This window comes from Macrotis lagotis, chromosome 3 (genome assembly GCF_037893015.1).
Source record: "Macrotis lagotis isolate mMagLag1 chromosome 3, bilby.v1.9.chrom.fasta, whole genome shotgun sequence".
NCBI classification, from domain to species: Eukaryota; Metazoa; Chordata; class Mammalia; order Peramelemorphia; family Peramelidae; genus Macrotis; species Macrotis lagotis.
In genome coordinates, this window is record NC_133660.1 from 250,508,189 (window position 1) to 250,530,542 (window position 22,354).

General features: G+C 34.5%; 1 protein-coding gene across 1 annotated transcript in view; it reads left to right on the top strand.

Moving 5' to 3' along the window:
- The window catches only part of ANO3 (anoctamin 3), a 230,987-nt gene that overhangs the window by 13,427 nt on the left and 195,206 nt on the right, over positions 1 to 22,354 (top strand). Inside the window, exon 2 of the mRNA XM_074227568.1 lies at positions 16,937 to 17,040. Coding sequence (XP_074083669.1) covers positions 16,937 to 17,040 — 104 coding nt within the window. The remainder of the gene's footprint in view (positions 1 to 16,936; positions 17,041 to 22,354) is intronic.

Sequence of the window (22,354 nt, forward strand, 5' to 3'; positions counted from 1 at the left end):
TCTTTCCCTTGGTGACCCACAAACACGATGAGCAAATTTTTAAAAAATATCCCTGAACAGACCTTGTAAAACAAATTGACTCATTACCCATGTCTGAAAACGCATATTTCTTTAGGCAGTTTTTTAATTCATCTTACCTTTCATCTTCATTCTTTTGGATTCATGGTTAATCATTGTATTGATTAATCTACTAAGCTTTTCTCCATAATGTTATCTTGGTATAATTTTTTTCTGGACATTTTCACTTCTTTTATAGAGGGTTTCCCAGTTTTGAGTGTTTCTCAAAGTGAGAAGAGGGTTCAAACAATTGATGGGCAGGGACTGGGGTACCAAGTTTAGTTCTTAGAACTCAAATCCTAGACCTAAAGAATTTGTTGTTTTTTTAACCCCTGGGTTAGCCTCTCTTCATATAAAACAAGGCATTTGTAGTTTTATCTGGGACTGAAAAATATATGGGGAAGTCAGGGAAGGAGAAGAGAACTGAGGAACTAAATGAAATTTGTGATTGGTGGGTAGAGCTCATTGCTCATATGGGTAGGATTGACTTCAGTGAACTCTCTTATGTAATCTAAGATTGCCATTGACCCCATTCAAATATATTCCTATGTTGACCTTCTATCTTAGGACTCTCCATCTCATTAGGTGCCTAGATCTCTCATACTGGAGTTCCTACTGACATTTTATTACCTATTCTTACTTAGCCTTTCCATGTGCTGAATTCTACTAAGTACCTCTCACCTCTTTCCCCACTCTACCAAAGTTTCTCACATTCTCTTTGGTTCTTATTACCTAAGTGAGAGGAAAATAGATTGATGCAGTTAAAATACATTAAACTAAAGTTTCTCTCTAAACTTTTCTTCCTTAAAAGCTTAGGTTTTGTTGTTTGTTGTTCAGTTATTTCGCTGTGTGTCTGACTTTTCATGACTCCATTTGGGGTCTTCTTGGCAGAGATAAAAGAATGGTTTGCCATTTCCTTCTACAGTTAATTTTGCAGATGAGGAAACTGAGGCAAACATGGTTTTGTGTGATTTACCCAGGGTCAAATATATGGTAAGTGTCTAAGACTAGTTTTGAACTCGAGTAGTCTTGACATTGTGTTTATATCTACTGCATCACCATGCTGCCCCTCCAAATCTTATCTTAATAATTCATTAATTAGTGGAATTTCAGAAGTTGTTGGAGACATCCTTGCAGGATGGAAGGGATGTAGGACACACTTTAAATCAAACCACTCTGGAAATCCACCTGGCTTTGGTAGTAGGGAATGACAAATAAAAGGGTTTGTTCACCCCAGATCCCTTCCTACTTTAGGTAAAAGATTTGGTTCGGACCTATTTATCCTTTCCCATAATGCTTTTGGTACTCAAAATCTATGACCAAGTTTTTGGTCTTATCTAATGTTAACGATGCTAATATCATTTATTGCTAAGGATGATAAACACTTATTGTTAAGGATAGAGAGATGGTGCTCCTCAACTCTACCTTAACTTGCCCAGCCCTACTCCATTTGTATCTAGGAACTCTATCCGAACTAGAGACAGATCACTTTATATCCAGGATCTCCTTGGAGATCAGGGTCAATGACATCTACTGTGGAGTGGAATCTTATAATCATATGTGTAGAAAATGAAAAGAATTTTAGAATCCATCCAATCTTGAGTCCTATTTTCAAAATAGAGAACTATGGGAATCAGAAAGATTAAATGATCTTCCTGAAATCCTACTGAAGCTCCAACTCTGAATGTACAATTAAAATTCATCTTTCTTTCTGTGGTTCATACAGGTATGTAGAATTGGTACATAGCTGATCTAGCTGAATGGTCCTCCTGGGTTTGGCATATATAGATCTGAAAGAGGCCTCAAAAGTAACTTTTTTTTAGGGGCAGATAGGCGGCAGCATAGTGGATAAAGCACCAACCCTGGAGTCAGGAGGACGCAAGTTCAAAATCTGACCTCAGAGAATTACTTAGCTGTGTGGCTTTGGGCAAGTCACATTTGCCTTGCCAAGAAAAAAAAAACCTAAAAAAAGTAACTTCTTTTTCTACTGTCTACCCTTGATTTTGTTTTTGTATTTCTAGGAGCTAAAACAGAATTTTAGTGATAGTAATGTCTTCACCATTCATTGTCTGCTAAAAAAGAATTTCAGGTTCCAGATAGATGATATAGCTTCTTCCCAATTATCTAGAAAGATTAGAAGCACATCAAGAGTAATATTATACGGGTGACATCCATTGGTATTAAGATATTTTAAATTAAGTGTGAAATGCCAAGTTACTTTAAATTATAATCTCCCATGCAGTATTTTGAGTTTTCTTGATTCCAATTTTTTTTTTATTCTAAAGGAATCGTAGAAACTTCATGTAGCATTTTGTTTGACAGAGGAGAAAATTGATGCTGAGAGGTTTAAAGACTTGACTTAAGGTCATATGTCTATAAGGATTAGATCATAGATTTGCAGATGAAAAAATTTTAGCAGCAGCCAATCTATTAGTGTCATGATGAAGGGTTAAATTCACACCTTCAAATGACAAATCAAGCACTCTTGAATTTAAGGCCCAAGTCCACATTTTGTGACTGTATGGCGCTCATAAATCATAAGACAAAGTGTGAGGTATGAATACCAATGAATAGCAGTACAAAGAAAACTCATTAGGGCACCACAGAACTGGAAGGACTCAATAGGTATATAGTCTACTGACATTTTGTCTACATAATAATGTTCACAAAAGCATCCTATGTATTTCTGAGTGTTAAGATGCTATACCAGGATTCAGTTCCATTTGATTCACTAGCATTTAAAAACTGGGAGTTGCTATGGCAAAATGGTATCTATGCCATAAATTAATTTGAAATCAATTAATTAGAAATTTTTATTAGGAGCACAGAGACCACCAAACATAGTAGCTGTGAAACGACTTAAGAAATCTACACTTCCCTACCCTTATGAAGTTTGAAGGAATTTTTTTAAACCATAAGAAAAGTAGCTAGACTCTATTTTTATTAACCTTATAGATGGATTATCTGTGCTTTAGCCTTGATACAAAACATCATCTAGCCAATAAACAGAACCATCTGTTTTATCAACTCTGTAACAAGGATACAGACTGATCTTTTTGTAGCATAAAAACAGAAAGGAATGCAAAATTGCTTGCTTTGAATGGATGGAAGAATGGTTTTTAAGATGAACTCCAAGATACAAAGACAAAAATGAAAAATCCTCACACCCAAAAAGTCTCCATCTTATTAAATAAAATAGTTTGTTTCACGGTTGATTGGTTTGGTAGTGGGGTGGAATGTGTTTTCTTCTAATCTGAATTATGAACAATGACCCACATTTCCAAAATGATCGGACTAGTGCTACAGGATCTCAGAGTAGCATGTCAGTAGCAATATTCAATTGTCAATCCTCTAGAGTCACTAATTAAGAGAAAAAAAAAACATAATTCTGAGATCATTAGTTATTCCTGATTTTTTAAGGCACCAGCAGTGTTGTTTCAACTTAATCTGAAAAGAATACAGCTCATACAAAAAAAAAACCTAAAAAAAAAAAAGAATACAGCTCATAGAGCAATGTTCAATGACCTAATTCAAGGAGATGTGGAGTGGACCTCTTAATAGGTTTCCCTCATCTTTAGCATTTCCCTATCTGTCCTTAAGGATAAAGCACTAAACTTTGATTTTGGAAGTTCAGGTTCCCCAAATTTGACCTCAAATACTTATTAACTTTTACCCTGGACAAATCACTTCATTTGTCTCTTTATCTAGTTTCTCCATTTGCAAAATGAAGGAATTGCATTTGATAGTTTCTGCAAACTTTATATCTATGATATTAAGATTTTGAGTGCTGGTCCTGATGTATGCAAGGCTCCTCTTCCTAAGTTCAACTCTATCCTCAGACATTAGCTGTGTAATTCTGGACAAGTCACGTAACCCTGTTTACCTCATTTTCCTCATCTTTAAAATGAACTGGAGAAGGAAATGACAAACCTCTCCAGTGTCTCTGCCAAGAAAATCCCAAATGGGGTGATGAAGAGTGGGACATGAACTGAAACAGCTGAAAAGAGAAGGCAACAAAAAAGATTTTGTCATAAATTACATTACTATGAGTATGAAGATCCTCTCTGGGTTGGATGTGAAATGTTCCATTTGGCATACACCCACATTTTGTCATAGCTTCTCAGTTGATTTAATGTTTAAAAATCAGGATTGCTTTTTAACTCTGACATTCATGCTATGGTCCCAGAATGTTTTGCAGGTCACAAATATAAGCCTTTTGACACATCTGTCCATCCATTCATCAAACAGTTCTTTAGAATCAATTTGCTGAATTCTATACTAAGCACTATGGGGAAATACAAAGATAAATCAGAAGCGATCATCATTTCTGAGAGGTTATTATTAGCAGAATATAATAGCTGATACTTAAAAAGTGTTTTAGACTTGCAAAACATTTTCAATGCATTATCTCATAAGGCTCTCAGTAACACTAGGAGACATACTGCAAGTAACTGTAAGAAAAGTGAACATATTAAGGAACTTTGACTCAGATTAATCAGGTGACTTACTCCAGGTAACCCAATGCAAGTGATAAAGTTTGGACCTAAATCTCCTCTCAGATCTAAGTGTCATTTTCAGTAGATCACATAGGGGATAAATATGATGACATTAGTTGATATGATTTGAAACTTTCAATTTAATAGCTAGTAGCTTGATACTTCCTAACCATGCTATAGTAATGGAGATTGGATTCATTATTTTTTGAAATCCTGGTTTCATTCATACTTGATCTAGGGTTTACTGCTACTATGTAAAACTTTCAGTTTCACGGTAAATAAACTTAAGGGCTTGTAGTTCCAGAAATTTGGAAACTTAATTTTGAATCCTTCCTCAGATGCTTAATATGTGTAGAATTCTAGAAAAATCACTTCACCTTCCACAGTTATTTTCCCCATATGTAAAATGTTCTCTCATCTGTACAATAAAGAGGTTAGAAGCTCTGTCCTCTGAGATCTCTTTTAGATCTTGATCAGGGATGGGGAATGTCTGACCCCTAGGCTATATAAGACCTGGGAAATCATTTTGTCTCTGAAGGTAGAACAAAGGAGTCAATAAATCTAGGTAGTTTTTAGTGGTGGATTACTTAAATGACAAAATACAGCAGGCTAATTTTTAAACTGATAATTTTGTAAGGACCATAAACAATGTCATAAATATCAAATGGCCCCTGGGAGAAAAGGGACATGAAAAAGTAACAATAAAACTTCCCCATTGTTACTCTAAATATTTGATTTCAAGTTCAAAAATCATTGAAGGAGCATCCAGCAACTGAGGACAAAATACAAGCATCTTCATCATAAACTAGGAATCCCTAGTCTGGTCTTGCTCCAAAAAAATTGATTAGTATTATTAAGATGAAGGAAAAAGAAATATTTTTAAATGCTCTGAAAAGTTGGATTAAGGAAAATTCCAAAAGTAGAAAGCCATCCTTAGGTCAATGTCTTCATGAATATGACTCCATTCAATTAAGTACTATGAATTATATGACAGAGTATAGAGAATTAGGACATTGAAATATCTTACCCAAGATTACCTCAGACATTATTCAGGAAGAAGTTAGCTGCTAGAGAACAGAAATTGGTTTTCATTTTGTCTTTGTAAGCATTTTTTAATAGTTTGTTGTTTTAGTGTGAGTTTTAGTCATGTCCAACTCTCCTGGAGTAATTCTCCAGCTCATTTTACTAATGAGGAAAATGAGGCAAGCAGGGTTAAGTGACTTGTCCAGGGTCACAAAGTTATTAAGTGTCTGAGATCACATTAAAATGCTTGAAAATGAATCTTCAAATTTTTAAGCCCAGTTTTATCCACTGTGCCAATGAGCTTTCCGCTAGCATAGTGCTTATCAGTGTTTGTCAGATTGGATTGAATGGACTGAATGAGATTTTTGAAGCTTTTTAATGTAGAATGTAGAATTCTTTAACAATTTTAAATTTTTTGAGGGAAAAAAATTAAGTTCTGAATTCCTAGATAAATATGAATAAATTATCCATACTTTCTATGGGAAAAATCACATAATAGGATTTACTGAATAACAATGACTTAGAAATACTTTTTAGAATCAAGAAAAGAGATAATTTTTAACTAATCATTATGAATATATTTTCCTCAAAAAATAAAGAAGTTAATAAAGTGAATTCTTTCTCATCTTTGTCTTTTAAAAAAAATAATGTATATAGTATTGGAAATACAACAATACTTCTTTAAAAATTTGCTTTAAAACTTTGATAGACAAATTGTTTACCATCTCAGAGAGAGGAAGGAAGGGAAAGAACAAATTTGAAACTCAAGATTTCTAAAAATGAAAGTTAAATATTGTATTTACAAGTAATTGGGGGAAAATGAAATAGTATTCCAAAAATGGTTGACAGAGTTCTATAAATCCATCTACATAGACCAGGATAATTGATCGTTGTCCTTCCCAAGCTCCCCATTGATTTTGGTAATTCATTTATTGTAATTTTAATTTCCTTTTCTAAAACTCAATCTTTTAAAATGTCTATTTGGTGTTTAAATAATGGTGATATTTTATGTTTTTCACAATTTATCTGTTCCATAAATATTATCTATTCCACAAAATTTAGGTTTTATTGTGGTAGATTCTGTTTTCTGTTGTGATTTCACCCTTCATTCATTTTAATTTGGTTAATTTTATTAGGTTCCTTCAACTTTTTTTAAGTGAGCTAAAAATATCTATCAATTTAGTCGTCTTATTTCAAATTAGTAGATTTAGATTTTTAAATCATTTTATAGTGCTTTTCTTCTTTCTATTTGATCTATTTCCCTCCAAATTTTTAATATTTTCCTTTTGGAGTTAATTTTGGATTTACTGATCCCTTAGTTTTCTAAGTTTTAGTTGCTTAATCAGCTCATTACTTCCTTTTTCAATCTTAATGTATGTTTTAAGTGATATATAGTATTTTTTTAGTGATATCATTCAAAAGATACCAGTTGAACAGATCCAACCATTCCGGAGAGCAATATGGAACTATGTCCAAAGAGCAATAAAAATGTTCATTTCCTTTGAGCCAGCAATTCCAATTCTAGGCCTATATCTGGAAGTAATCATCATCAAAAATGGAAAAAGTCCACATGATTTAATATATTCATAGCAGTTCTTTTTGTAGAGCAAAGAATTGAAAATTGAGGGGATGCCCATCCATTGGGGAATGGCTAAACAAGTTATGGTACATGAATACTATGGAATATTATTGTTCTATAAGAAACCATAAATGGTTGGACTTTAGCATGGAATGACTTAAAGGAGCCGATACTGAGAGAAGGGAGCAGAACCACGAGAACAATGTACACATCAACAACACTGAGATGAACAACCTCGATGGAAGCAGCTCCTCTCAGCAGGTCAGAGAGCTAGGATAACTGTATTAGACTGGCTGTGGACAACGTTATCCCCAAGCAGAGGAAGATAAACAGACAAAAAAAAACCCTTCAGAATCTGATGAGCACTAAAGCAGAATTATCTCCTGTATCTCTTTCCCTTTATCCTAATTCCTCATACTATAAATGACTAATCTGTAAACATGTTTTTCAAGAATGTATGTACAATGCTAACCTGTCTGTTTGCCACGGAGGGGAGGGGGTTGGGAAGGGATGGTGGAAGGACATTTTGTAACTTAAAAAATTACATACACAAATGGATGAAAAAAAATTAAAAAAATATTAAAAAGATGCCAAAAGAAATTTGGTTCAAAATGCTCCAATAATTTTGTCCATTTCAAATATTTTTTCTCTTTTGTTTACATATTAGTTTTGGTTGTCTTTTTTCAAATCAGGAAATTTTTCTTTTATAAATTTAGATGCATGAATTCTTAATATTGATATATTTTTGTTGTTTATGGTTCCCTTAAGCATAATGAAATCAACTTCTTATGTTGTGGTTTGTTTTTCTTTGCTTGAGATAAATTTTTTTTTTTAGGTTTTTACAAGGCAAATGGGGTTAAGTGGCTTGCCCAAGGCTACACAGCTAGGTAATTATTAAGTGTGAGGTCAGATTTGAACTCAGGTGCTCCTGACTCAAGGGCTGGTGCTCTATCCACTGTGTCACCTAGCCACCCTGAGATAAAGTTTTAATTCTGTTTTTCCTTTTCAGATTTTTTCTTCTCCTAGGACTGGGATAATGATTTTTTTTCCTTATGTGTCATTTGGTTCATTTGTTTAAGTCATTAACATTTAAAGTTATTAATTAGGTTTGAATATTTTGCCCTTCTCTTTTAAATCAATATTTTGACTGTGTATTCAACTTCTTTAAAAGTACTTTGGAGTAAGCCTATTCCCAGAGACTTTCTATTGTGTTAGTCTGCCCTCTTCCTAGTTCAGGAGTTGCATTTTAATTATTATTTTTCCATTCTCTCCTCTATTCTTTTTCCCATTTTTCATCTAAGCAGTTAATTAAACATTTTCTCTCTTTTATTCTGTAGCAACATTTTGGTTGTTTCCCCTCCTATGAGGAAAAGATTTTTTTTCTTTTCTTCACTGATTCTCTTTTCTTCTTTTCTATTCTGAAATAATTTTTTTGTCATTTTGGGTTTATATCCTTAATATTCTTTTTTTATTCCTTTTTTTCATTCCTTTCTATTTTACAGTATTACATGAAATGGAAAAGGTTTTAAATTGTTGCAATTAATGCAACTTCATCAGAAGGAAAGTAGTTGATTGTAAGTCTGATTTCCAAAATATAAAGATACCTAACAGAAATATATTGCTAAATATATGTAATAGGAATAATTTCTAATAGATGAATACTCTTGGTGATATTGAGTCTTTCTCAATTGTTAACTGGTCTAGGTATATAAAAGAAAAGACATGTAAACTAGTATTGATCACATAAAATGAAGTATCACATCATCAATAATAGATATATATAATTCAAAATAACCCTGTTTTAATCTCTATACCTTACAACTAAATAAGGATGACTAAAGATTGTGATATTCAGGATCTGGAAGGTTTATGAAAGAATGGCACTAATACCTAGCTGTGTGACCTTGAGAAACTCACTTAATCCCATTTCCTTGTAAACACTCCCCCACATATGACTCTAATATATTGTACCTGGAGTTGCTAATTGGTCATACTATTCTGGAAAGTATTTTAGAAATACATAAAATAAATAATGGTCCTATCCTTTGATTCATATTTCTCACTGCTAGGAATATAGCCTAAGAAGATCAATACCAAAAAATTACCTAATTTATGTGAGTTTTAACTGTGTTTCTTAATTAAAAAAATTAAATTACCATTGGTTGGATAATATTATTTTTTATAAAAAAAATATGGTATATTGGGGGCGGCTAGGTGGCGCAGGGGATAGAGCACCAGCCCTGGAGTCAGGAGTACCTGAGTTCAAGTCTGGGTTCAGATACTTAATAATTACCTAGATGTGTGGCCCTGGGCAAGCCACTTAACTCCATTGCCTTGCAAAAACTAAAAAGCAAAACAAAATAAAAATATGGTATATGAATGTAATAGAATACTACTTTGTTATGAGAAATAATGAACATTGGGAATAGAAAGAGAAATGTGGGAAGATTTTATGAACCCCCTGCTAAATGCAACTAAAACTAGATTTGTTTTTAAAAAATGACTATACCAATGTCATGGTAAAAAAAATGAGGTATTAATGATAAAACTATATGCTAGTATCTTCTCTATAAAACTATGTCAATGATGACATGAGCACTAACAAAAATGCTTATTAAGTACTTATAGAAGGTTACTTAACATATTATTTATTTATTTATGTTTGATTATTGAATACTTAGAGTGTCTAAGTAGATGACACATTGTGACTAGTCAGGAAAACCTGAGCTCAAATCAAGTCTCAAATACTTAATAACTAAGTGACAATGGGTACTTAATTTCTGTCTGCCTCAGTTTCCTCAACTGGAACATGGGAATAGTAACAGTGTCTGTTTCTGAAAGTCATTGGTGGGATAAAATAAGATGATTCTTATGAAATACTTTGCAAATTTTAAAGTACTACATACCTGATAGCTATTATTATTATTATTTACGTCCTACTCTGAAAAAGAAAAAGAATCAATATTTATCTCCATGTCCAACAAATGTTATATACCTAATTTGTACCAGGAACTTTAACCTATCACTGGTATTACAAAAACAAACATGAAATAACTCCTCTCCTTAAATATCGCATATTTTAATAAGGGAGGTAATTTATGTATAAATATAAGAGATATAAAATATACATCAACAATGGCTGGAGAAAGGAAATTGGGAAATGAGGAAAGGATTCATACAGTAGGTTGGGTTTGAGAGGAGTCTTGAAGGAAATCTCAGATTTCAAAAGATAGAACCCTGTTCTAAGCAAAGGAAATAAACACTTTGAAAGCACAAAGATAAAAGGTTAAATATGACTGCATCAGAATGTTTTAACCTTAGAATTTGTGGAGAGAATTAATATGTAAGGAGACTGGAAAGGCAGAAAGGAATATCTATAATGAATCTCTCATTGATAATAGGGAGTGAATGGAAGTTTAGTCAAGTTGTGATGTGTTCTGGTCTACACTTTAAGGAAAAAATTTTGATAGGTTAGTGGATGTCAAAAGGGAAGATAGGAAAATGGTAGCAAAATAAAAAAACTTTTACAGTAGACCATGGAGGAAGGGAGAAAGTATTTATGTAGTACCTGCATCGCAATATTCAGCTGAGGAGATTGCCTCAATCAGAAGTTATATGAATTGCCCAGGATCACATACCTACTTGAATTTGAACTCTGGTCTTGATTCCAGGTCCAGAACTCCATACATTTTACCATCTAATTGCCTCTAGTTGAGGTGAAAGGTAGTGAGTATCTAAATTATGAAGGAGGCTAAGTGAATCTCAAAGTGGGGGCATATGAGAAAGATGTTTAGGCCTAGAATTAAGTAGATCTGTCAACTTATCACATATGTGGAGTAAATGGGGGTTGTTTCTGGGAGAGGAAGCTGATAATAGAAACATTCAGTAAGAGAGAAAGTCAGATCAGGGGTGGGTTTGAGGTGAAAGATAAACTTTATCATTCACAAAGGGCAATATGAAAAAGTGAATAAAACACAAGACTGAAAGTCAGGAAATTGAGTTCAAACTGGTCTAAGATATTTACTATATGTGAGTTCCTGGACCAATCATTTAACTTCACTATGCTTCATCCATTTTAGAAAGGGGAATTAGACTTTCAGGCTTTTAAGGTCTATCTCCCAATCTGTGATTGTCTGATTTTGTTTCTTTACTGTATTGTGTGTGCGTGTGAGAGAGAGAGAGAGAGAGAGAGAGAGAATTAAAAATAAAACTGGTGAAATATAACAAGTGTATGGTCCATAATTTGAGAACAAGGGAACACTAACAGCTAAGGGGATGAGGAAAATGATTCTCAGAGGAGAAGATAAAAGAATTGAGCCTTTCCTTAAGCAAATCAGGGCTTCAAAGAAGCAGGGAGTATTTTCCAAGCAAGGGGCACAGTTAGTGCAATTTGATAAGTGGGAAAAGTATTTATTTAGTACCTACTGGCTGTTAGCTACTGTTCTAGGTGCTTAAAATAAAAAAGACAAAAAGGAAACTATCCCTGCCCTCAAGAAGTTTATATGCAGGGGCGGCTAGGTGGTGCAGTGGATAAAGCACTGGCCCTGGAGTCAGGCGTACCTGGGCTCAAATCCGGCCTCAGACACTTAATAATTACCTAGCTGTGTGACCCTGGGCAAGCCACTTAACCCCATTTGCCTTGGAAAAAACCTTAAAAAAAACTGAAAGTGTGTTTCATTATTTCTTGGGGTGGCTAGGTTGCACAGTGGATAGAGTACTGGCCCTGGAGTCAGGAGTACCTGAGTTCAAATCCGGCCTCAGACATTTAATAATTACCTAGCCATGTGGCTTTGGGCAGGCTACTTAACCCCATTGCCTTAGAAAATCTAAAAAAAAAAGTTTATATGCAGAGTTAAACACACACTCTCCTTACACAAACACACACTCTCCTTACACATACACACGAACATACACACATAAAATAAAATATACTTACATCAAACACTACATTAAGTACATACAATACAAATACACAGACACTACATTTAAAAGTAGTTCAGAGATAGGGAAGGTGCTATTTGGCAGAAGCGTGAGGCATGAAGAATTTCCTTCATAAAGGACCTGTCATGGCAATGGATGGGTGATAGATTTGAGAGGTGGGATTAGAGTACCAAGCAAGTACAGGACCACTGGTGTTAGACTTTTTTTTTATTATCTTTTTGTTGTGAGATTTATATAGATCATTTTGTCTTTTTTGATTTCAGACAAATGCTTAGTTTATTTTCCTCTGTGGAGGGAAATTCATGAAAAAGCAAAAAACAGATTTTCAAATTAGACTTAATAAATGGCATAGAAACTGAAGTTTCAGAAAATTTTAGGCATAAAAAAGGATCTTAGAAATCATCTATTTTAGTTTCCTCATTTCACAGGTAAGAAAACTAAGGCTGAGAGATAAGAAATCATTATGCAAGGTCACATGGCTAGTAAGTAATGATGTTTTCTTTTGTCCTTCATTCTCAAAGAAGACTACGACATCAGGGAGGTGATACCATGGCAAACAAATGAATTGGATATGAGTGAGGGGGTGCTGTACTAAGTTACCAGCCTCACTTTCTTCTCCTAGTCAGGACAGCAGCTGAAGTCTCCTAAATCAAACTCCAATTTGATTCTGTACTTGACATATATCCATAAAAATGTCCTCCAAATGAGGTCAAGCCCTGGACCAACTGTTCCATGCTATCTAAGGTTAGTGGGAAGATTTTCAGGTGCCAGATTTCTCAAGGACATTTTAGCCTATGTGACATTTTAGCCTATATATGTGTATGTATGTATATATATATATATATATAAAACAGGTATATGTGTATATATTATGTAATATATATATATACCCTGAGGCAGTAGTAAATACTAAAAAGTGTTTTCTTTCTAAGAGGATTGTGAATTATAGATATAGGTCATTATCTTATTTTATTCATTTTAGTTGTTTGGCATATTTCAGCGCAATGACTATCAAGTTCAAGAAAATAAGTGGGACCAAGTTTCCTCATTTAAAAAATGAAGCAGATGGCCTGGAAGATCTCCAGAATACATTGTAACTTTAACTATAACATCATATGACATATTTTAAAAGAGTATGACTATTTCTTTTTAAAATATTTATTTTTAAACATTCTTTTCTTTTTAAATTTTGCATTTCAAATTGGTTCAGTCCTTTCTCACTCTATATTCCTGCTCACTGGGAAGGCAGGTGAAATTATATCAATTATACCTTTAAAATGCAAAACATATTTCCATATTGGTTTATCACATAAAAAAACTAAAATAAAATAAAAAATAAAGACAATTATGGTTCAGTTTGATCTCAAAGTTCCTCCATTCTCTCTCTCTGGAAGTGGATAGCATTTTTTTTTCCATCATAAGTGCTTTGGGAATTGTCTTCTTGTATTCATTAGAGGAACCAATTTTCTATATTTTATCATTATTATATATTGCAGTTATTAGACTCTATGCTTTCCTCGTTTTTCTCACTTCACTTTACATCAGTTCATCTAGATCTTACCATGTTGTCGTTTTTTTCTCTAACACCACTACCCTCATCATTTCTCATATCAAAGTACTGCTCTATCAAAATTATATACTGCACCATTTCCAATTTGATGATCATCCCTTCACTTTCTAATTCTTTACCACCAAAGAAAGAAGTTGCCATGATTTTTTTTGAACATATAGATCCTTCCTTTTTTCTTTAAAATCTTCTTGGTTTTCAGCCCTAGGAGTGTCATTTTTGGATCAAAGGGTGTGTATATTATGTTAATCACTTACAATATATTTTTAAACTAATTTCTAGCATGGTTGGATCAACAGTTTAATACACCTTTTTTCCCTAATCATGTTCAGCATTTTTCATTTCAGATAAATATGAGATAGTACCTCAGAGTTGTTTTAATTTGCATTTCTCTAATCAAAAATGATTTAAAGCATTTTATATGATTATAAATAGCTTCAATTGTTTTTTCTGAAAATTGTCTATTAGTATCTTTATCAACTGGTGAAGGCTTTTGCTTTTATAAAATATATTTGTGGGGTGGCTAGGTGGTGTAATAGATACAGCGCCAGCCCTGGAGTCAGGAGCACCTGAGTTCAAATCCGGCCTCAGACACTTAATGATTACCTATCTGTGTGGCCTTGGACAAGCCATTTAACCCCATTTCCTTGCAAAAACCTAAACAAAATTAAAAAAATAAAATATATTTGTACTTAAAACTGAGACTTTTTCAGAGAAACAGTATGAATTTTTATATTACTTCATTTTCTATAGTATCTTTAAGCAAAATGTAGTTTCTCTGACTTTTTATCAGATCTCATTGCTTTTGTTTTGTCTGTGATTATGATTGCTACTTCTACCTATATTTTTTATTTCACCTGAAATATGATGGATTCTGCTCCAATCCTTTATTTTAACTCTATATGTGTGTGTCTGTGTGTCTTTCTATATAAAAAATGTCTCTTGTGAGCAACCTATTATTGGATTCTGGTTTCTATTCCATTTTACAGTCCACTTCCATTTTATAATGAACTCATTCCATTGACTTTTAAAATTATGACTGCTAAATATGTATTTCCTGCCATCCTGTTTTCTTTGGTATATTTTTTTCTCTCTTTTTATCCTGTCCCTCCTTAAAAGTCTGCTTTGCTTCTGACTGTTCCCTTCCTTGATATTTGCCCTCCCATATTAATTATCCTCTTACTTTCCTATTGGGTTAGAGATTTCTCTATCCAATGGAATGGGAGTTAGGTTGGAGCATAGCCTGCCAACACCACACACCCCTGACATTTTTCCCTCCACTTTAAAAGTTCTTCCTTAATTTTTCTTTTGTTACATAATTTCCCCCATTTTTCTTCTTTCTTCCCCCTTTCCCCAGAGCATTCCTATTTTCACCCCCCTCATCTTTTGGAAGAAGATCATCCCAACATAATACACTCATAATCATGCTTTCTGTCTATGAAGACTCTTCCCATTTTTATAATAACAAAGTTCCTAGGTATTCCACATAAAATCTTCCCATAGAGGAGTGAAATAGTTTAACTTTACTGAATCTCTAATTGACATATTCAAGTTTTTTCATATTTTCCTTTTTATACTTCTCTTGAGTCTTATATTTGAGTGTCACATTTTCTATAAGCTCTGGTTCTTTCATCAGTAAAATGACAGTTCTCTATTTCCTCAAAGTAGACATTTAAGAATGATTATACTGTTTTCTTTCATTCTTGGTTGCAATTCTTGCTTTTATTGCCTCCCAGAATATCATATTCCAAGCTTTCTAATGCTTTAATTTGAAGGCTACTAAATTTCATGTGATCTTGACTGTAATTCAAAATTTTTAAACTGTTTCTTCCAGCTGCTTGTAATATTTTGTCTTTGACCCATAAACTCTAGGATTTGGTTTTAACATTCCTAGAAGTTTTCATTTTGTATTTTTTTCAAGAGGAAACTAGTGGACTATTTTACTTTCTATTTTAGCCTCTGAATCTAAGATATTGGGGTAATTGTCATTAATAATTTCTTAAAATATAATGTCTAAAGTCTCTCTGATCATGACTTTCAGGTAGTCCAATAATTCTTAAATAATTGCTCCTTGATCTAATTTCCAGGTCAGTTGTTTTTATAATGAGATAACACATATTTTCTTCAATTTTCAGTTTTTGACTTAACTTTATTGTTTATTGATGTCTCATAAAGTCATCAGCTTTCATTTGCCAAATTCTAGTTTTTAAAGAATTGTTTTCTTTAGCGAACTTTTCAACCTCTTTTTCTATTAAACCTGTGCTATGTTTTAAGGTAATATTTTCCTTTATTGTGTGTGTGTGTGTGTGTGTGTGTGTGCGCGCACGCACGCGCCTCCTTTACCCAACTGTTAATTCTCTTTTCTTAATTTGCTTGCAGCATTCTTATTTCTTTTCTCAATTTTTTCCTTTACCACTCATCTCTTTCTTGACCTATTCCAGACATTCTCAGTAGGCCTAGGCCAATTAACATTTTTCCTTTGTACCTTTGCTTGTGGCTGGTTTCATGTTGTAGTCATCTTCTGAGTTCATATCTTTGTCTTCCCCTACCATCATAATAGTTTCATATGACCAAGTTCTTTAGTTGTTGTTTGTTCATTTTTCCATATTATTTCTTTACTTGAAATTTTATTTTAAAGTTGGTCTCTACTCATTTCAGGATGGAAAATTACTTTCCAAAGCCTCATACTTTTTCATGCTACTGTTGCTTCCATGGACACTCCAGACTAGTCCTGCCCCTAGGATTACAGATCTTACATGCTGACCTCCCATTTCTTAGATTGGAAAAAAAAATGTCTCACTCTGAACTTTTGTTGATTCTGCCATTCCAAAATTTGATTTAAAAGTTATTTTAAGTTTGCTAGGAGAGGAGCAGCTAGGTGGCACAATGGATAAAGCACCAGCCCTGGAGTCAGGAGTACCTGGGGTTCAAATCCAGTCTCAGACACTTAATAACTACCTAGCTGTGTGGCCTTGGGCAAGCCACTTAACCCCATTGCCTAGCAAAAACCTAAAACAAAAATATTTGCTAGGAGGGAAATGTTAGGAAAATTCAGACTGGTTTCTTTCTTTGTTTCATCATCTTGGCTCTGTCCCAAGAATGATTTTTTTTTTCTATACCACTAATTAAAAGAGGATATTTGGGGAAAAATACAAAAAGACTTTGTAAGATACTAAGCAGCTCCACCCCCAACCAGACACCTCTTGTCCCAAATAATTAGGTACGATAATTGCAGAAAAATTATTTTGACCTTTTGTTTGTTTGTTTTTCCAGATGTTGGGAAAGATAGTTATGTAGAAGACTCTGAACATGGTACTGATGAAGCTCAACTCATCAAAGCTAAGGTCACCATACGAAAACTAGAAACTATGACCAAGGTAAGACATGAATAGGTCAAATAAATAAAAATAGGGTCAAACTGTGGATGTTTAAGTCATTTTCTTCTGAATCATCAGACAATGAGGTAGTTCTGTTGTGAAGCACTTTAGATCACAGAGGGCAATTGATTTAAAATTAAAAGCAAAAGATAAAAAGGGAATTTAAAATCATTAAACAAGTACTGGGAATGATTTTTTTTTAGTTGGTGTTTAGCCATTTCAGTTGTATCTGACTCTTCATGAGCACATTTGGGGTTTTCTTGGCAAATACATTTCACATGGTTTGCCAATTCCTTCCATTCATTTTACAGATGAACAGGGTTAAATGACTTGTCCGGGGTCACATAGTTAATATGTATCTGAGGTCAGATTGGAATTCAGATCTTCCTGGCTCCAATTCCAGCATTATCTATTGCACCTCCAAATTGTCACATATATGGAAAGGCGATCTTTTTTTTGAAATTCTTGATTTAAACTTCTTTAAACTTGTTTTAAACTTCTGGTGATTACCTCTCCTCTGGACTGGTTTGTGACAAAAAATATTTGGAGAGATAATTCATATCTCTGTAGAATGCATGAAGCAATCAGGGAAACAAATAGCATTCCTTTACTAAGTATGTTCTTTGTTCCAAGGCCTTTCGCTAAGCCCTGAGGAAACAAAAACAAATTGAAGACAGTCTTTGAACATGTCAGAGATGATGTCAAAAGAATTCTCATTGAGAAAGGTATTGCACAGTCTTCTGGGAACTTATAATTTCTACAAGACTCCAGTTGTTTCTATCATGTCATCTTTGACTATCCATTAGATTAGTGAGCTTCTTGGCTTTTCTTTGTAACTATAGCTCTTAACACAATGACTTATTACAAAGTTGGTATTTAAGAAAAACTTGCTGATTGACAGTTTTATTTCAAATGAACAATGCTAATAACTCATTTTATTATTTTCTTGTGCATCAAAGATCTTATTTCCATATATAAATGATTATGCTTTTCTTTATTTTTTCATTAGTCACATAAAATTGTTGTTAGAAATGGCATCTTATTCTTTCACAACATGATTAATATAGATCCTTGTTTAGCATAGTTATATATGTAGAGACTTCAATTTATTTTCACATGTAATGTGCTTTCTGTTGGGGAGGGAGGGAGGGAAAGAAGGGAGGAAGAAAAATGTAAAATTCAAAACCTTGGGGGAAAAGATTATTGAAAAATAAATAAATATTTAATAAAAAAGAAAGAAAGGAAATGACATCCTAAAATTTAAAATTAGCACCAGCAATATCTTGCATGAAGGGAAGAGCTAGGAAATTACTTTTCCCCCTAATGTTTCCTTGCTTATTTAGTTTGGATATGAAGGCCAGATCATTAGCTTTAGACTCATTGCTGCCAAACCTGTATGCACAAAGCAGAGGGCACACTATCCATGGTCTGCCATGGATATCATCAAATATTTATTGAGGACTTGGTATGTGTCTTGTATTGTTTTGTGCCATATCAAAAAGAAAGATTCCTCCACCCATGCTCAAAGCAGTTAATGTCTAATTGAACTCAACATCTCGTATTTCCTTCTTACTCACAGCTGTCAAATTTTCTATACCTAAGCATCCCTCTTACTATTTATTGTCTTACAAAGCCTCATATGAAAATTACTTAAGATCTTGTATGTTTTTCGCAGTCTCCATTTTGATCCAGCTTAGTCAGCACCAGTGAGTATTGTCGGTCATTGATTGGATGTTGGACACCTTTATATAGGTTGAATCATTTCATTCACTTAGTGAATCCCAGTGGTTCCCTATCATATCTGCTTCAAGTATACACTCTAACTTGCATGGACACATGTTGAGTGAAGGTAGCAGAACCAGAAGTACATTGTACACACTAACAACAACATGGGGGATGATCAAATATGAGGGACTTGTTCATTTCAGCAGGACAATAATCAAAGACAATTCTGAAAAAATTGTGATGAGGGGCAGCTAGGTGGCACAGTGGATAGAGCACCAGCCCTGGAGTCTGGAATACCTGAGTTCAAATCTGTCCTCAGATTCTTAGTAATTGCCTAGCTGTGTGGCCTTGGGCAAGCCTCTTAACCCCATTGCCTTGCAAAAACCTAAAAAAAAATACCATCCATATCTGGAGAAGGAATGTGTCAATCAAATGCTGAGCAAAACTTACTATTTTCAATTTTTAAAAGTTGTTAATAATTACCTAGATGTATTGCCTTGGGCAAGCCACTTAATCCCATTGCCTTACAAACATAAAAAAAAGTTGTCTTATGCGTTGTCTTTTTTTTTCTCTCTAATCTTTTTCCCCCCCATTAAGATTTGATTCTTCTTTCACAACATGATTAATAAGGATGTATATTTAGCATGGTTATACTTGTTTAGCCTATATTATAGATTGCTTCCTATTAGGGGGAGGAGGGAGTGATGGGAAGTCTTTCTATTAAGTTCCTGCCCCCAAATTATTTTTTCTTTGCAAGGCAATGGGGTTAAGTGATTTGCCCAAGATCACACAGCTAGGTAATTAAGTGTCTGAGGTCAGATTTGAACTCAGGTCCTCCTGACTCCAGGGTCAGTGTTCTGTCCTCTGTTCCACCTAGCTACCCCCCCATTATTTTTCAGCCTAAATTATCACACACACACACACACACACACACACACACACACACACACACCCCATGGCATCCTTTGGTCCAGTAAAACTGACCTTCCCATTCCTCCCAGGGGCACTCCATTTTTTCATCTCTGCCTTTGCAGCAAGGTTGTCTTTTATATTTTGAATTCCTTTCCACCTCATCTTCAAGATTCAAATTAACTGATACCTTCTACATGATGCCTCTCCCAGGCCTCCAGGAATCTAGTGCCCATAATTCCAAAATTAACTCATATCAATTGTTCATCAATCTGTGTCTGTATTGTCTCCCTCAATTAAAAATAATTTCTTTGAGAGCAGGGACTGATTTACTTTTCTGTATCTATGGCCTTTGTCATAGTTCCTAGCATAGGAAAGGCATGCGCTTAATCCTTGTGATGACTGATGAATCTCAATGATGAGATTGATGCATTGACTGCTAAGTTGCAGGACTAAAAGGTCCTGACTGATAAAAGATACTCGATAAGTGCTTGGCTAATTGATTTCAAAGCTCTGCACTACTGAGAGAATAATATATATTAAAAAAATAGTACAGAGATTGAAGATATTACCCTGTATTCACCTGGAACCTAGCTCAAAATCCAATCTCCTTTGCCCAGACACATCTCCTTACCTTTGTAAACCTCAGTTTCTTCATTTGCAGTGATGGTACCAACAAAAGGAGATGTTAGCAGATAGACAGTGGGCATTGGAATCTAAGAGTTTTAGAGCCAAGCACTGTTTTCTGATAAATTCTGACTTTGGTGAATACGAGTAGGACATTCTTCAAAATCTATATTCTAATTCTGCCTGCCTTTGCCTTTTTAGTAGAGAAGCAGACAAGACTGGGGAATACATATTTTTAATCCATCAACTACAGCTTGTGGCAAGGAGCTTGTGCCTTGTGCTTGCAGGTCAGGTTTATGCCACGTCTTAGCACTAGTTAAAATGCTTGAGGAGTTCAGTGGCCATTGGGCATCTAAACCTCCTGCCTCTCTGCTATATATCAAGGGACGCCCATTTGTCAACCAAACATAAATGTCAGACATTAGGATCTGCACTGTAAGCTATGATAAACGGCATCTATTTTCTTGATTTATAAATCCAGGCCCATGCTTGGCTCAAATAGATCCTTAAAGTCAAAGAAAGAAACTTCATAGGCAGTGAGAGAATGAGAGACAATAGTGGGAACTGGTACCTGTTTGGTTTTGACCCTGAATCTCTTTCAACAATATCGAATTTAACAGGATGTATTGATTTATAGTTTAACATTTCATTGATGATTCAACTAACTTCTCTTTGGGAGTATCCTTGAGGCAAGAATGCCCTCAGGAAGGGATTCAGGTCATTTATCCCTTATCTAGAATGACATGAGCTCAGTACTTGGGTAGTCATTGTCTCTGGTGGTAGTTGAGTGTTGCTATCACTATTTATATGGTTTTTCTATCCATTTACTTGGATTCAATCTGTTAGTGAACATTGACTCTGGATGGCCAGAATAAGGGTGATTTGGGATCAAGACTAAAGGAGGAAGATTATAAAATACTTTCCTCACAATTCTCTAATCATATATATATATATATATATATATATATAATGCATATATATATGCACATAATAATGTTTATCTTGGGTGTGGATGTTGGGAGTATAGTGAAAGCAAAGGTGCAATCATCTGCTTACTAGATTACTTGCCTTCTAGACTGCCAGTCCAACATCTGTGCTGCTTTTTTTGCTTTCTCATTGGTGCCCTTAACTGGTCACTCTTCATTCTAATCCATTTTCCTTTCAACTTCCAAAGTCCTGTTTCTAAAGCTTTAAATCTTATCATGCCACTGCCCTCATTCAGTAAACTCCAGTGGCTCCCTTTTACCAATTTCAAATAAAATCTTGCTATCCAGGTAAACCCATCCTTGCTTCTTGATTGCTATTCTTCTCTTTATAACTCAAGATGCAGATAGCTTCTCCCAGTTGCTTTTTGCTACTTTTTGACATATCATTTTTGTGCCATTGCACTGACTGTCCTTTCTACCTAAAATGATTCCCCTCCTCATTTTGACCTCTTTGCTATTCCCTGGTTTCCGTCAAGTCTCAGCTCAAATCCAGCCTTCTGCAGAAAGGTCCCCCTCACCCGACCAGAGTGCTCTCTCCTCCCAGATGTTCTCCCATCTGCTCCATATAGATCTTATCCATATTATTCACATGCTGTCTTTGTAAGGAAAATATGACCACCTGGAGGGCAGGGAGTTTTTTTTTGCCTTTCTTTGAATTGTTAATTCATAACCAAGTGCTTGGCACCCAGTACAAAACAATGACTTGGTTACTGTTTGAGAACTGAGTCACCTATAGTGTGAATTGCTTACACAATCACACTGGAGTTGTTTTGTTTTTGTTTCTCAGGCAGTTCTCTAACCTTGTTTTAAAAAATATAAAAACCATTCTAGCCCACAGGTCATACAAAAGTAAATGATGAGTCAGATTTGACCTGTGATTTGCTGACCACTGTTCTATAAGAATGCCATCTTCAGTTATTTGAAAGATTAACACATGAAAGAGAAATTAAGGGGAGGGGAGGAAGACGATTCAAAATCAAGAGCAATAGGAAGTTATAAGAAGGGATTGCCTGAAAATGAGAGCTGTCCAAAGCCAATATGAATTGGTTGAACTCCACAGAGAACAA